Here is a 16425-nt window from a genome sequence, read left to right as displayed (position 1 = left end):
AGTCCAAAGAATGACGGCTCTAAATTCACCAAAGTTTGACATGACTAAAGAGCACTGTTCTGGTCATCGCCCTCTAGGCCATACCGGAGGCCTGTGCTGGACATGACAACTAACCCATGCTTATGAGTCACTTTAGCATTGGAACTGCAGTGATTGAAGGAGTCTTCCCATTGTTGGATGTTATTGGCATATGTCTAACATCCTGATGGGATTTGTGTGGATTTTTCCCCATTGCAGACCAAGTCCACATTAATTTTTTGGAGAAATCTATGTTTTCTTGCAGGTTTAGAGGTTTTAGATACAGATTTTCAGTGAACTTACCCCCTGGTAGATTTTCTGACCTATTTGGTGAACATGAAAAACAAAAACCTTTGCACAAAAACAGATTTTTTTTAACCTTTGGAATAAATAAAGAGGAAATATCTCTGTAGGTACAAATCACTTACCTGGCAGCTCTGAACAACCAGCGTTTAGCTTTTTAGATGATTACAAGTGCTGACAGTACTAGTAGAGCTGAGCGATATGCGGCCCAGTACGGCCAGCACTGATCAGAGATCAATACTCGCTTACAATGCCTTTACATGGTGCCAATATAACTTTCACTTGTGCAGCCAATAGCATGCATTGTTATTGGCCACATGATCAAATCAGCAAACGAGCGGGTACTTGCTTGCTCGACGACTAATCTCTGGTCCTTTTACGTGGGCCGATGAGCCCTCTGGGAAGGAGCCATAACCGGCCGATGTAATTTATTCATTTAAGGTTTGTTAAAGGGAAATTGGAACATTCTGAAAATGCAATGACTTCTACAAGACTAAATAAACTGACAGCCAGTCTTTCCAGTCATTATCAGCTGCTGTATGTCCTGCAGGAAGTGGTGTATTACTGTATTTTAAGTCAGGAGAGGTTTTCTATGGGGATTTACTGCTGCTCTGGACAGTTCCTGACATGGACAGAGGTGGCAGCAAAGAACACTGTGTCAGACTGGATAGAATACACCACTTCCTGTAGAACATACAACAGATGATAAGTCCCGGAAGACTGGAGATTTTTAAATAGAAGTGAATTACAATTCTCTGGCACCAGTTGATTTGAAACAGAAAAAAAAATCCTGTACAACCCCTTTAACATTTTACAAGGTGTCCCCTCAGTTTTACCAGAACTAATTGCTCTTTAGAGGGAATTTGCTAAATTAAGGCCTAGTGTACACGGTAATCCATGAGAACACAATGCAGAGAAGTATAGTAATGGAACAAATAAAGGTGTTTCACTGTATCATTGCCTGGGCTGATAATACACAAGGCTAAATCTGTTTATTCTTTGACAGGGATCAGGACAAGCGGCCATCGGCGGAGCAGCTCCTTCAGCACCCTTTTGTTCGCTCGACATCATAAACAATGTATGTGCCATCAGACTTCACATTCAACGCATCAAATGCAAATATTTAATAAAAGAAAAATTCTACATGACAGCGTGTCGCCTGCTTGTAAGTCATTGCCGTATACATGAACCAACAGACTTCAACAACTGCTACACCAGTGTTACTTGGATAGTCCTATGGCCACCAATCATTCATTCACTTTGGCTCCAGTATGTATTGGCCGTCCTGCCTTACAGCTTAGTCTAGAAAAAGAAAAATGGGCAGCGCTCCATGGCGAGGAACAACTAAACAAGAAGGTAAGGGAATTGTGTATGGCAACCCTCATGGTATACAGCGGACCGCGGCCACTCCCGATCTCCACCAAAGGGTAATAGAAAGAATCACACAACCTCCAGCCAGGGCACATATCCAACACAGGCAACCAAGATGCTTAGTACGGAAACATAAAATGGTTTATTGTAAAGACCCAACGCGTTTCAAAACCATACCGGTATGGTTTTGAAACACGTCGGGTCTTTACAATAAACCATTTTATGTTTGGACACTAACCTTCTTGGTTGTCGGACCTGTGCCCTGAGACCCGTGTTGGTGGCTTGAGGTTGTGAGCTTTTCTTACCACTTAGGCTAGGTTCACAGTGCGTTTTTACAATCTGTTTTTTTTTCATCGTTTTTTTTTGTGCATTTGTGTGCGTCCGTTTTGATTCGTTTTTTCATTGTAAAAAAAAAAAAAAAAAAAAAGGATCTAAACAGATCTTTTTTTTTTTTACAGACACAAAAACGTAGCACTACTTGTGTCCATAAAAAAAAAAAAAAAAAAAAGAAAAAAACGGATTGCAAAAACGTGTGAACCTAGCCTTAGTAGTCTCTGAGGAGCACAACTTGGGCATGTACAAGTGCATCCAAACCCAGAAGTCTTTGATTAACGGTGGCTGAAGTTGGATGCAGCCTGAGTCCTGGAAAACATGGATACAGCCAAAGGCCATAGGTTGCATCCATGTTATCCAGGACTCCCTAGGGATGCATCCAACTTCTTCAGCCACCAGTATTCAAGTGCCAAGACATCCAGATTTAGATGGAATTGCTGGAGTTGCAATCATCAGTAGTCTCCAATAAATTATAGGTAACAGAGGAGACCATAAAGTTCTGGGTTAACAAGTGACTTCTTAGGGTGAGTCTGTATTGGCTGCCACCCACTCCAAACCACCGGTAGCGTTCTCTAGTCGTCACCATGCCATGTTTAAGCATCCATGCCTTAGGCCTGGAGTGTCTCACTCCACGCCCCTCTTTATCGGCACGCCCCTGGGCTGGATGGAGGCAGGGAGAGTCTCGCTGCAGGCCTAGGGCACTGATGCTCTAGGCCCTGCCCCATTGACTCCCCACCTAGCCATCAAGATAAAACTAGTTTTTAACCATTTCCCAGGAGAACGGCGGACCATGGGACTGGACATTGTGACAACTAGTGCTACCCAACTAGTGGCTCCCAAGCTGTCCCATCATGCCATTACTGCCAAATTAACTTAAAGTGAATATGTCCACTGAAATTTATGTTCACAACTTCTGACAGTTGCATAACTGAAGGGAGACATATGGTACCTTTCATATACCTATCTGTGCTTCCAAAATATAGGAAAACAGCTGTTATTCTCTGGTACAAAAGGCTAAAAAGGTGTTCCCAAGTCCTTAAAGTGCTGAGGGCTGTAATGTCACCTTGCTCCCTCTCCCGTGTCAGCTGAAAGCACCGATTCCTGCTTCCAAATTGTGTTCCTGCAATGCGCATATACAATGTGCACAGGTATATGATTTAGCAGCAGGGCTCAGCCCTTCCAGCTGTGTCAGGGAGAACATCTACACTTACTGTATCCAGGTCTAGTCTGAAGGCTGCTATATAACAGTTATACCAATTTGTATCCAGGTCTAGTCTCCTGAAGGCTGCTATATAACAACTATAATTGTATCCAGGTCTAGTCTCCTAAAGGCAGCTATATAACAGCTATACTTACTGTATCCAGGTCCAGTCTCCTGAAGGCAGCTATTTAACAGCTTTTTAGTCTTGTGCTGGCTAAAATAAATAAATAAAAGACTAAATGTAGGAAGTCTCGGTAATCTGCATGGTCACAGAGAAAGCAGTCATTTGATTGACAGAGCAGGTTTTTTTTTATAAATCAGCACAAGAATAGAAAGCTGCCTTCAGGAGACTGGACCTGGATACAGTATAGAAGCCTTCAGGAGACTGGGGCTGGATACAGCAAGTATAGCTGTCATATAGCAGCCTTCAGGAGACCAGACCTGGATACAAGTAAGTATAGCTGTTATATAGCAGCCTTTAGGACACTGGACCTGGATACAAGTATTGCTTTGTTACAAAGCATGAGAGCTAAAAAAAAATTATAAATAATGTAAATTGCAAACTTGCGTTATATCACATGCCCTGCTCATTTAGATTTTGAACATGATAATGACAGTGACACTTTAAGGTCCCCATATATCTTATACTTGTGTCTGCCTAACCTGACACTCACGGTTGCCAGTATAGAGTATGGGTGGGTAAGGCTCTCCGGAGATTTCACCAACAGAAGTCAGTGGAGATAGTGGTCGGGCTTAATGGAATTTGGAACACTGCATGACCTCTTTGTTCTCAGAAAAAAAGCCACCAGAGCAATCTATATGCAACTTACCCCTTCTCTTACCATAGGACACACAAACATTCGGCTGTTCCAAATGTTAATGTATATAGGGAGGACAGGAGAGAACTGCTGAATGATCAGCCAGCAGTTATTAAAGGTGCATGGTCACGTCATGATTAGTGCATCGAAGGCAAAGTGGTCAGAGAGCAGTACAGTAGTATTGCATTGTACAAGCATGTTTAAATTCCCTACAATTACAAAAAAAAAAAGTTACCTAAATATAAAAACAAGTTTGCTTTTATCATGTATGAAATAAACCTGCTTGGTATCGCCATGTTTTAAAATATTGGATTAGCCCCTTGATGCAAAATCATATGCACGTACACCTGGGGTTGCTGTCTATTAGAGGTTAACTGTTGCTCAGGTTTAACCATAAGTGAGGGCGTCGAGCTGCTGTATTGAATAGTTGTCCCTGTAACTAATACCATAGTAATCCCTGTCCACTGTTGCTGTAACTAATAATCTACCCTATCCCCCTATTGATGTACCTATCTCCATTATCCCCAATTACTGCACCTATAGATACCCATTACTGTACCTGACAGTCGACCCACCCTGTTGCTGTACCCGATAGTTGTCCTTGTCCCCTGTTGCTGTACCTGATAATCGCTCCTGTTACTAAATGTGAAGTTTGAAAAAATTGCTGCTAAACTTGAATAGGATGTCTCGCAAGAATTTTCTGATGACATTTCCTTTTAACGAACTTGCGGAACAGTCTAGACCCAGCTTTGGCTGTCTAGACATGCTAGGAATTGTAGTTTTCCAACAGCTAGAGGACGGAGTTTGACAACCGTTCTTGAACATGCTGTGCAGGGCTCATCACTTCTAGATAGTGAAACCTGAGACCACAGAAAATTCCATAGTTAAGTGGCGTTATAAGGGGTGGGGGTCCTATTATATGGTATTGTCTGGTAAATATATGGTGTATCTTAAAACACTGTCACAGGTAATGGATAAAGTGTTGGTCTATCGTCTGGTCTTTTAAAAAGTATACCATTACCCCACTATACAACAGTATAGTTATTTAAAAAAAAAAAAAAGTTTGCTTCCTTGCTAATTTGCTTTTTTTTCCCATGCAGCACTGCCTGAAAATAAAGTCTCTGTACATTTACTTAGCTCCTCAAATACATCAATAAAACAGCATTAAATGGAATAGGTAAGTGGCATGTATTTGGGAATTTGGTTTCTCAGAACCTCGCCTTCTCGAAATATAAAAAGGAATAGAATCCATTAACATGGATAATAACGTCACTAGATTAAAGCTATAAAAACAAAAAGAGAAAAACAATGTAATTTCACAAGTGATTTTGAAAAATATATCTTTTTTTATTGCAAAACACAAAATTGAATTACAATATATAAAAAAAAAAAAAAAACTAAAAGAAAACAAGAACAGAAGACTGGTTTAAGACGTCGCCAATCTCCCAAATACATATACCGAACAGAAATGTGTGTAGTATATCAGATACGTGGTACGGTAAGAAGTATCTCAATCAGCCCCTCCCCCACCCCTGGCACTATATCCAACAACGTAAGGTTGACATACAAAACCAATACATGGCTAATGCAATGATGTATACAGCACACTGTGAAATATATTCTACCAAGGACTCTAGAGGTCAGTCCAAGGAACAGTATATAAAACATACAGTGATACCTTCCAGGCATGAAATTATAAAAAGGATAAATAAATTACATTTCCATTAAAAATGATGAAAACAGATTCATATATTCAGGTTACAGGTCATGATTCTAAAAACAGTAAGCGGCCTCTAATACAGTGGGGTCTCCAACATGTGGCAAAACTGCAGCTCCCACCCACAGGTGGTCGGAGACCATGCTTCCAAAAGCCATAGTGACCTTTCTATGCTTTAAAATTCAGAATGAACTGAACAGGATCCAGCAGCTTGTATTCTATGGTGGCGCATATGATCTGACAATTGACAAGCCATCCATGTCCCTTAGGATGTGTGCAGTATTACAACTCAGCTCCTTCGCCACAAGGAACTGAGCTGCAAAACCCATACCCAAACTAAGGTCAGGAGAGGTGCTGTTTCTGGAAGAAAGCAGCCATGTTTTTCTAAGCCTGTATAACCTCTTGACGGCTTTCAGAACTAATACTTAACACTTTAAAAACAACAAAAAAATTATTAAAGGGGTATTGCGGCGCTAAACACTTATTCACTAAATAACACACATTACAAAGTTATACAACTTTGTAATGTATGTTATGTTAGTGAATCGCCCCCTTCCCCGTGTTTCCCCCCACCCACGCTAGACCCGGAAGTGTAGTGCTCTAAGGGGGCCATTCACTAGCATAACATATATTGCAAAGTTGTATAACTTTGTAATGTGTGTTATTTAGTGAATAATTGTTTAGCGCCGCACTACCCCTTTAGTTACCCACTTGACAATTTTTTTCCTGTTCATACCAAAGAGATTTTATAGCAAATGTCTACAAATTTGCTTAGGCCACATAATGGATATATTTAATAAATATTAATAAAATCTAGGAGTATAACGCTCCCCTAATACACACAATACAGCCATACATCTTACCAAAGTTATGCCTATGAATGTGCCTATCCTGTGGACCCAACCACGGCTCCATTCCCATAGGGAAGACTTGCCCCCCAATTTGCGCTTCCTGCAGTGTCTAGTGACAGACCACTCAGCCGATCACTGGCTGCGGCACCATCTTGGTGATTGGTTCAGACACTGCAGGGAGCGAATGAAGCTACATGACAGGGTGCCCACAAACCAAAGTCAATTTCATTATTCAATCCAACTGTTAAATAAAAACCCAATACACAGACGTACAGCTACATACATCCTGACAACTGGAGGAACACACACTGATAATTCTCCAGGTCCATCGCAGTCATACAGCAGTGAGGTCTTCATTTTATAGACTCCATTATTATGAGAAAAAGGATGTAAAAAATAAAGACTCCACGAACCACTCACACATTCACAAAAAAATAGAAAATAAAAAGATAAAAACTGACCAACCCCCTCTGCAAATCTAAAACCTCAACAAAATGAAAGAAAAAAAATATATATAAAAAGCACGTCTAGTTGGTTATAAAGGGAGTCCCAAATGATAAAAAATAAAATGATATATAACTATATTAACTCTCCCTACTCTTCAGGTCACCTAGAGTGGGTGAAATAATTAACTCTTATATTGTTAAATAATTGCTTAAAACTATACGGTATATAAATCAGGATCATATATTTGCCATATAAATAAAGTATTATGCAATCTAGAGATGGAAATTGAGTTATCTAGATAGGAGATAGGGGATCGGCATCACAGTAAAGATATGTATAAGTTACACAATGTATCTTACAAAGTATCCTCTCCAATCTGAGGCTCGCCCGCTGTTGCAAAACTACAACTCCCCGCATGCTCAGATATCTTTTGGCTTTCTGGGAGAATTTTGCAGCAGCTGAAGATTGATGGTGCCAACCTCCGGCCCTCCCATTATGTCTTGGCTCTAACTATCCACCTGTAACAGGACTACAACTCCCAGCATGAAAACAGATCTTATTTTTTTTTTGGCACAAGCACCAAAATCACTTTTCACTTTGTATGTAAGAGATTGGTCCTTTAGCATTTTAGGGTCCTCAATGCAATAATAAAGCATTTGCAAAAATACATATACATAAAGACACAAAGTCACATAATCAACAACCAAATCATTACAGAGCATTTACAAAGCACAATAGTGTGCGCAAAAGTATCAAATATGGTAACTCAACATCCATCTGATCTGCACAAAAACGCCAACAGTAGTAAAGCACAACATACATATATAATGTTACCTTTCTACATGGTATCGTGGAGCTGTAAGCACCTCATGGGCTACCGGATACTACCCCACTGACATGTTACAGAGCTATCCCCCTATATGTGGTGATGCCTTCTCTGTCCGTTTACATGGAACCTGACAAAAATGGCCTCCACGTTGTACTCTCTACTCTGCATCAGGTACTATTGCACAAGCTGAACTTTAGCCCAATAGGGTATGAGGTGCAAATAAAAAGCAGGAGCTGTATTCCAATTACAATGGGACTGCTAGGTTTTATATTTTATAAGAATATAAAGCGTGCAATAAAACTGCGCCGTGTTCACTGTAAAGGAAATATACAATTGTGCAAATAATTTTTATAGCGTCATAGCATCTATAGTAAAAAATTACAACTTGGGAATTAGACTTCATTAAAGGGAATAGAAAAACATGGCCGCTGTCATCCAGAAACAGCCCCACTCTTGTCCTCAGTTTGGGTGTGGGGGGTTTTGCAGGTCCGTTCCACTGAAGTGAATGGAGCCGAATTGTAATACCACACACAACCTGAGGACAGGGGTGGAGCTGTTTTTGCAAGAAAGTAGCTGTGCTTCATCTAATCCTGGATGGCCCATTTAAAGTCTCCAACCACTCTGTATCTACACGGCCTATAAAGAGCCACGTGTCTCCAAGGTAACAAACGACAAACCCTGTGTTGTAGTCTGATCTTGTACGTCCTAAACTACTGAAAGTAAAAGATCAGACAGAAGGAGGTATGACCAGGGTCAGATAACACATGGTTTGTTGTTGGTTTCCATAGAGGCACATATATCTGCATAGGAGCTGTATACACAAAACTGTTGGAAATTTTTACAGGGTTGCCCCAATTGGAAATATAATTATGGGGGGGGGGGGGGGGGGGGGGGGGGGACATCAAAACCAGCGGTCTCTGTCTGAATAGAGCGTCATCCAAACAAATTCAATGCTAAAGATAGCGGAGGGCTGTATTCTGGTCTGGCAGTGAAAGAAATGGGAGAGCGCATACATGACCACCACTACACTAAGGCAGGCAGACCTGGAAACCACCAATTCTTGAGATACCTAGAGGACAGACCCCCAGAAATCAAACGTATCTCTCTATATTAGGAGTATATGTTGCTGGCAGGACAACCACTTTAATGAAGCTTTGCAAAGCAAACCTGGCACTTTTTCCAAAAACAGCGCTACACCAGTCCAAAGGTTATGTCTGGTACTACACCTAAGCCCCACTGAAACGAATGGGACCTAGATGAATTCCCACTCACAATTAGGAGACAGATCTACAACAATTTAGCAGAAATCGGGCATCAATTAGTTTTGTCTGGAAAGACTCGCACCATTTCCATAGTGCCCCGACGGCCCCAAAAAAGTTGAGGGCTCCTAGGACTGTATCCAACCCCAAGGAGTCCTCAGAGCCTAATACCAGACTTTCCTGGATACTATGGAACCGACAAGACAAAACAAGTTGATGGTGACAGACAGCAGCCATGTTTTTTTAATCCAAAAGGTCTACAAAAATTTGCATGGAAGAAGCAAAGAAAACCAGAAGGATACAGATTATTCAATCATCGACCAAGAGGAAAGTGTCGGCAGGGATCCCAACATAGGCAGAACATTTCCTTCTTGTTTACACACTACTTTTTGCAAGTTACAAAAAAAACCAAAAAACTTTCATAACACAATACAGGTGAGTTTATCGCGCAATGTTGCATTTTCATTTATTTGTCAGTCTGGCTTAACAATATCAATAATACACTGTAAGGCGAGAGTAGTCATTGGTTCATAGCTACAATGCCAAAGGGGGAAATGAGTGATTGCATACTGGCTAAAAACCATATGGACATTAAAGGAAAAAAAAAAAAAAGAAAGAAAGAAAAAACGTTTTACGCCAATGTATTTATAATATTCTCATCTTTTCAACCATCACAAAAGTGAATGTCCAGCATTAAAGTGGAGCGTGTGAATGTCCGAGTACAATGATAAAGTCCAAGAGCGTTCTACAGAGCACAAAGAATGGAATAAAAAAAATAGAATCCCAGATAGAGATACCAGCCTTTAGGGGTCAATCCAATAATCTTAGAAAAACAGCATGGCGGCTACTGTGACAGAGGCTTACAAGGGACACGAGCCAGCTGGAGACATAACACACATTGTGCATTAAGCTTCCATCTTCCCTGACTGTGATCCCTCGAATACTGGTTTGTCCCACAATGCGGCATTCCCATTACAGGTGGGTGAAGGGTTAGGCAAGCTAACAATTTCGTTATGTAGGAATCAATGAGAAGAGGTCACCATTTCTTCACCACAGCAACAGGTCCTGTGACCATTCGTGCTATTCGTGTAATATCACAACAGTAATAAACCGGCCGTATTATCACACAGACAGTAGAAGGCCAGGATTTTAGTGGGACTCGGACGCTCGGGTGAGTTGGAGTATTCTCTGAATATGGCAAGAGTTCAGTCATGGGAAATTCTTCTGATCACAGCAATTTAGCACCAAATTTTCCCATCACAGGAAAGCAATGAGGTTGCAAGACGTAAAGCATTGAGGTTGCGTAAGGAAAGCACTGAGGCTGAGGGAGGAAAGTACTGAGGCTGCAGTATGAAAAGCACTGAGGATGTTGCAAGGAAGGCATTGAGGTTACAGTATGAAAAGCAATGAGGTTGCAGTAAGGAAAGAACTGAAGATGTTGCAAGGAAGGTATTGCGGTTGCAGTATGTAAAGCATTGAGGTTGTGGTATGGAGACAACTGAAGATGCTGCAAGGAAGGTATTGCGGTTGCAGTATGTAAAGCATTGAGGTTGTGGTATGGAGACAACTGAAGATGCTGCAAGGAAGGTATTGCGGTTGCAGTACGTAAAGCATTGAGGTTGTGGTATGGAGACAACTGAAGATGCTGCAAGGAAGGTATTGCGGTTGCAGTATGTAAAGCATGGTTTATGCAATGCATTAATATTGCTTAGGGGGATCACTGAGGTTGCAGTAAGGAAACCACACTGATGTTGCAACATTTAAAGCATTAAAGGTTCCATTCGGAAAAGAGAATGCAAAAAGGAAACATAGAAGAAAAGGCAAAAAGGTTTTGGCGAGGATAGGGAAAGCATTGAGGATGCAGAAAGAAGTGCACAAAGCATTGATATTGCAGTAGGGAAAACATTGGAGGCTGCATTATACCACCATTCACAAGAATCCAAAAGTCACAGTAAAACACCAAGCCTTTAGAGATGGGCGAAATTACAGCAATTTTGGTTTCACGAAAAGCAGAACACTTGGCATTTGACTGCTGTTGGCTAGAGAAAATGGATGCAGCCCTAGGGCCATAGGCGGTATTCATGTTTTCCAGGCAGGCCTAGGGCTACATCAATCCTAAACAGGCTCCAAAGTCAATTGCCAAGCGATGTGTTTAGCAAAAATAAACTAAGTTCGGTCATCTTTACAAGCTTAATTTGGGCAATATAACTGCACGAATGAGATACAGCATTACGATAGGAGCCTAACCCAAAGTAGCAGACATGTAGAACTGCCCAGCACCATATCCAGAGTATTAAACAGAAGACAAATATTCTACCCCGCTCCCTCCCCCACACAAAGTGACTTACAATAGTGCATTTTCCAAATACAAAGTCATGAATAAAAATATACCCTTTATTTTATGGTCTGTCAGCATTGAGTACATATACAGTAAATAGACTTGTTACTGTGAATATGCTCGAGGATGCAATAGGATTTTTATAGGAAAAAAAAATTCTACAGTTGTGTTGTGAAACAGGAAAGACGGCACGTACTATGTACAAGCGATATGATGAGACAAGCAGACAGAGGATGAGGAGCGGAGGGGGGATTGCAAAATATCAACCCTCCGATTCACAACCTAACTTAAAAAAAAAACAAAGGAAACATTTTTTGTTTTCTGAACAGTGTCGGAATAAAGAGAACATTGGGTGCCCATCGTACTCTTCGCGTGAAGACTGCATTTATTTGGAAAGAAAAAAAAAAAAATTGGCATATAGACATGTACATTCTGACACACTAATAGAAACAGGGACCTTCTAAGTAAAAGAACCTGGTGTCATCAAACAAAACCAAACTAACTTAATAGTTCACTACTTGTTTTTTTTTTCCTTACAATTCTGAATGTTTTAAATTACATGAATCTACCAAGTAGTAACTTTCTGTCTATATTACTGCATCAAGCCAATGAACACTTAAATGCACTTCACAGCAAAAGATTATGTAAACTTTGTTGTTTTTTTTCGTTTTTTTTTTATCAGATTTTTTTTTTCCACATTTCCTTTGTAACCCTGAGGACCAAACGCTTGAGGGGTAAAGGGCAGGTCACCGAACTAAACTTGAGACACAGACTCCCCTCTATTGCCATTCTGGTGATGTGTACAGGTCTCGCCTTCCTCATGGTCCTCTATTTTTTTTTAGTGGTTTTTCAGCTGATCCCCATTTAAGGCCTACAGTTTTTCACCGTTCTAGTGCGACAAAAGCCCAGCATACTACGTGCAGACCGCTGTAGCACAGAAAGGATTTTTAAGAGACGGTCGACAAAGCCATCTTTTGTTTCGTTTAGTAGGTCGACGGACTTTGCCGAAGATAAAATAAAGTTAATCTGTATATTGTTATTCTTACAAGCAGCTCCAAACCTGAGTATTGTATGGTTATATCTAAACATACAAAAATGTATGTACATTTTCTTCTCCACCTTCATGTAAACAGTTGTCTGTATAATCCGTTTTCATCCCTTTTATCTATGAGACATGCATATCATACATACAGCTTAAATATACAAAAAAAATTAAAAGAAAAATAAAAAAAATTAAAATAAGATTTACACTCGTCCAGGAAACCTAAAAGCGTCAAACAACCTGTGGCTGGGCCTCTTCCAAGGCAGTCAGACAAGGCTTGAAGCAATCTAATAGTTTAGAAGCAAACATCCGTTCTTATGTTCATAGAATTGTAGAAATACTGAGATTTTGCACCTTCCATGCGATTACAGTATTTTTTTCATAACACTATCATATGTGGAGATAGACATTTCACTAGACCTCTTCTTTTTCAGAGCGAGGGATAAAAGCAGCACTTATAAATGTATTGAAACTGTGGCAACGGGCGTTACCATGGTTAGATAAGGAAGTTTTTCCATACTAACTTTTTTTTGTTTTAAATTAAAAAAAAATATATATAATATATATACACACATTAAAAGAGGGCGGGATAAGGGGGGGGGCATAAAATTAAGAGCGCTAATCACATGTTCATTCCTTGGGCACTTAACAGCGAATCAAGCATGTCAAAAGTATCTTTGTAGTCCATATGCTGGCTGTTTGCACCGTACTCGTGACTGGTATCAGGGCCGTTGCTCTCCACTGGCTTCTTGTCCAGTTTCACGAGGGTGCTGAGATGCCCGTAGCCCACCTGGTATGTGACAGGGGGAGGAGGGAGTAAGGGATGGTTAAGAACATTGTTGTGAGAGGATATATACTGCTTAACAGAGGAAGAACTAGTACCTGAACTTTTGGAACTTTTGCTCATTTTGGAGTGGTGGTTGTAAGAGGCGTCATTGGAATGCGGCCTCTTTCTTGAAGAGCTGGAGCTCGAGGTACCACCCTCGTTGGGCACACCAACGGGACTCCGTAAAACAGTTGTAGGCAGTCCGTCCATGCAAAGCTTATTGCTGTTGTTGTTGCTGCTCGCACTGCTGTAGTGTGAAAGTGAATGCTTGTGGCTGCTACTGTGGTGTCTGTTGGAAGAATTGTGCTTGTCCTTGTGTTCTTTGCTCATGTGCGGACTAGAGTGCTTACTCTTTCCGCTGCCCTCGTCGGATGAGCTATGTCTGTCCGCGGAAGAAACCTTTATTTTCATTTTCAAGTCATCTTTGCTGGAGGCTCTCTCCGTGGGAGGGATGGGTATCCGCAACTTCAGGGAACCGCTCTTATCTTTTTTCTCGGAAGAATGTTTGTCTGTCTTTTCACTACTAGAAAGTGGAATTTTCATTTTGATAGGCGACGTCACAGAGCCGGAGCCTTGGCCATGCTTTTTATGCTGCTGTTGGTCCGCGTGGACTGCTGGAATCTGATCCCGAACATCTAGATCAACAGTTTCAAGTTTGCGTTTTTCCCGATACTTGTCTAAAGACATTTTATGAGACATTGTCACTGCAGCAGGAGCATAAATATGTCCATGGTGTTTGCTGCTAGATGACTTATGAGCATGCTCTGGCTTAAGTGAATGCTCAGAACCCTTTTCGGACCGATGATGTAAGCCCGGGTGAAGTTGCACAGCAGACATATTATACTGGGCAGATGGGAGGGAACTCTCTGTTTTCTGGCCGTACACTTGGTCTGTCCTAGGTTGATCCGGATGTTGAGGCCATTCGTGATGTGATGCCATTGTATAGGATGTACCAGGCATTGCCAATATGGCCAGCTCCTCTGCACTATGTGATGCCTGAATTGGCATGCTTCCTGAGTTCAGAGCTACCGGTGCAGAAAATGCAGTCGTTGATGCCTTTGGAAAACTGGCACTTGCAGCAATACCAGCTACAGGGTCCACCAAAAGAGAGTTCGGGGCAAGTGAAGAATTGAGAAGAGCACTGTCCAGCTGGCCATCAGACTTGGGTTTTCTTGCAGCCGCCTGAGTGGCCTGAATAAAAATAAAATACAAAAAATACCATTGAATATAATAAATTGGTAGCTCGACGGATGTGTAACATGCACCTACATCATTTTACCATATTAAAACGAACAATTTCACAAATATATCACCATCTGAAACAGGGTTGTGCTAGTGAACCTATCCGTTTTAAAGACTAACCATCATATAGGCACCAAGGCAGGATCCAAACTTCAAACTCTGGCAACTCCTTCTGTCTCTGAAGTGGTTGGTATATGTAGATGCCGGAAGTCCTATAGACGTGTATAGCAACGCAAGTCTAAGGGACTTTAAAGTTTGAAGATAGGATCCTACTGCAGCGTTGAAATTATAGTTACCCTTCGCTAGACTATCATAAAGAAATTTATGGCATTAACTAGTGGGGTCCAACCTCCAATATTCCGACAGATTAGCGTGAGATTAGAGTGAAGGGGGCTAGGGGATTTGCTTTCCAGGCACAATTTTGTAGTGACTGCACCATGCCTGGTACTGAAGCTCAGTAGAGCAGCAATAAGCTGAAAAGCCAGGAGTAGCCACCACAAAACAAATCAAACTGGTAAACAAAGATAACACTACTCGCTAGATCATCTCAGCTCCTCCAAACAGTGGATCAGTGTAGGTGACCGAAGTCAGACACCACAAATCTGATATTGTTGGCCTATCCTTAAGATAGGTCACCAATAGCAACATTCCAGAAAATCTCTTTAAAAAAGGCAAGTAGTATAACGCAAGTGAAGGAACAACTATTCCCGCAGCAGAGACATTTCTCAGCAGCGTTATTTAACATCTTTACCCTCCAGTTTCGGATCTTCTTCAATCGACTAGGTGTCTTCTCAAGAATTTGCAGAAATTCATGTGTCAGTTCTGTAAAGAGTAAACACTTTTATGAAATGTGCTGCTACAGTCTGCCAGTTACATGTTAAAGAGAACCTGCAATCTCTCCTGGTAAGTCTATAATACAATATGTATCCCGCATACATAAAAACATACAGTAAGTCCTTTCTAACAACTCTGCATTGTGTGCCAACCCTGTTATTTCTAGTAGAAATGCATGAATGACAAATTCTCTTTCCTTCCTGTTAATATTGTGTGCCTCCCCAATACTGACTGGGGAGAGTTAGGGCCCTATTAGAAAGAGTGATAATCAGCTGAATGAGGCAGATTATCGATCCGTGTAATAGAAACAATTAGCCGATGAAACGATCGGCCACAGAATGCGGTGTCAAGACGCAGAGTGCAGGAGAAGACCAGAAAAGTGGACAGGTAATGTATTAACTGTTTGGGCAAGGGCTGCACGGATATCGCTATACGCTATATCTGTGCAGCCCTAACTAAATGATTGTAGGGCCGTGTTATAGATCTAACAGATCTGCGCTCGCTTATAGTATTGATTGGGCCTTCATCGGCCCATGTAATAGGACCCTTAGTGTAAAGGACATACCATTCCCTATGTGAAAGGGGTGTAACACCTAGTAATTATAAGGGGGATCCAGAATAAGAAAAGTGCCAGCTACTTTCTTAAAAAAAGAAAAGAAAAAACACTCAACACGCATAGCGCCACCAGGCACCAGTTCGTGTATGGTTCTAAACTCTGCTCCATTAACTTCAAGAAAAACCAAGTAGCTTCTACAATCGGGCATGTCAGGAGAGAGAGGTAGGGGTACCTGTCTGCAAACACTGATAGAGATTAGTGTGACTCGAGCAATCTTGAGTTGAATCGCTCAGCATCTGCAGCTCTAGGGAGCCTGGGAAAACATGGATACAGCCTATGGCCTATGGCTGTATCTATGGACTCCAAAGGGCTGCATTCAACTTCTACAGTCCCCGGTAATCAAAAGGAGAATGATCGGACTCTATCATGCTGAAGTCACA

At 41.2% G+C, this 16425-nt stretch overlaps 2 protein-coding genes across 6 annotated transcripts in view; one reads left to right on the top strand and one right to left on the bottom strand.

Moving 5' to 3' along the window:
- LOC138800720 (mitogen-activated protein kinase kinase kinase 19-like) overlaps positions 1-5225 on the top strand; it is a 28197-nt gene extending 22972 nt beyond the window's left edge. Inside the window, exons 15-16 of the mRNA XM_069982642.1 lie at positions 1328-1677; positions 5145-5225. Of these exons, the coding sequence (XP_069838743.1) occupies positions 1328-1394 (67 nt within the window). The 3' untranslated portion in view covers positions 1395-1677; positions 5145-5225. The remainder of the gene's footprint in view (positions 1-1327; positions 1678-5144) is intronic.
- CCNT2 (cyclin T2) overlaps positions 1-16425 on the bottom strand; it is a 36492-nt gene that overhangs the window by 6446 nt on the left and 13621 nt on the right. For 2 of the 5 annotated variants that reach the window (XM_069982633.1, XM_069982636.1), the window contains exons 8-9: positions 15347-15417; positions 13154-14544 (exon numbers count right to left, since the gene is read on the bottom strand). In XM_069982633.1, coding sequence (XP_069838734.1) covers positions 13154-14544; positions 15347-15417 — 1462 coding nt within the window. Of the gene's footprint in view, positions 1-11520; positions 14545-15346; positions 15418-16425 lie in introns of those variants that run through there. The other 3 variants (XM_069982638.1, XM_069982635.1, XM_069982634.1) reach the window with 3 other exon arrangements.

This window comes from Dendropsophus ebraccatus, chromosome 9, assembly GCF_027789765.1.
Source record: "Dendropsophus ebraccatus isolate aDenEbr1 chromosome 9, aDenEbr1.pat, whole genome shotgun sequence".
NCBI lineage: Eukaryota > Metazoa > Chordata > Amphibia > Anura > Hylidae > Dendropsophus > Dendropsophus ebraccatus.
Note: the sequence above shows the minus strand (reverse complement) of the source record. Positions and strands in the feature narration are given on the sequence as shown.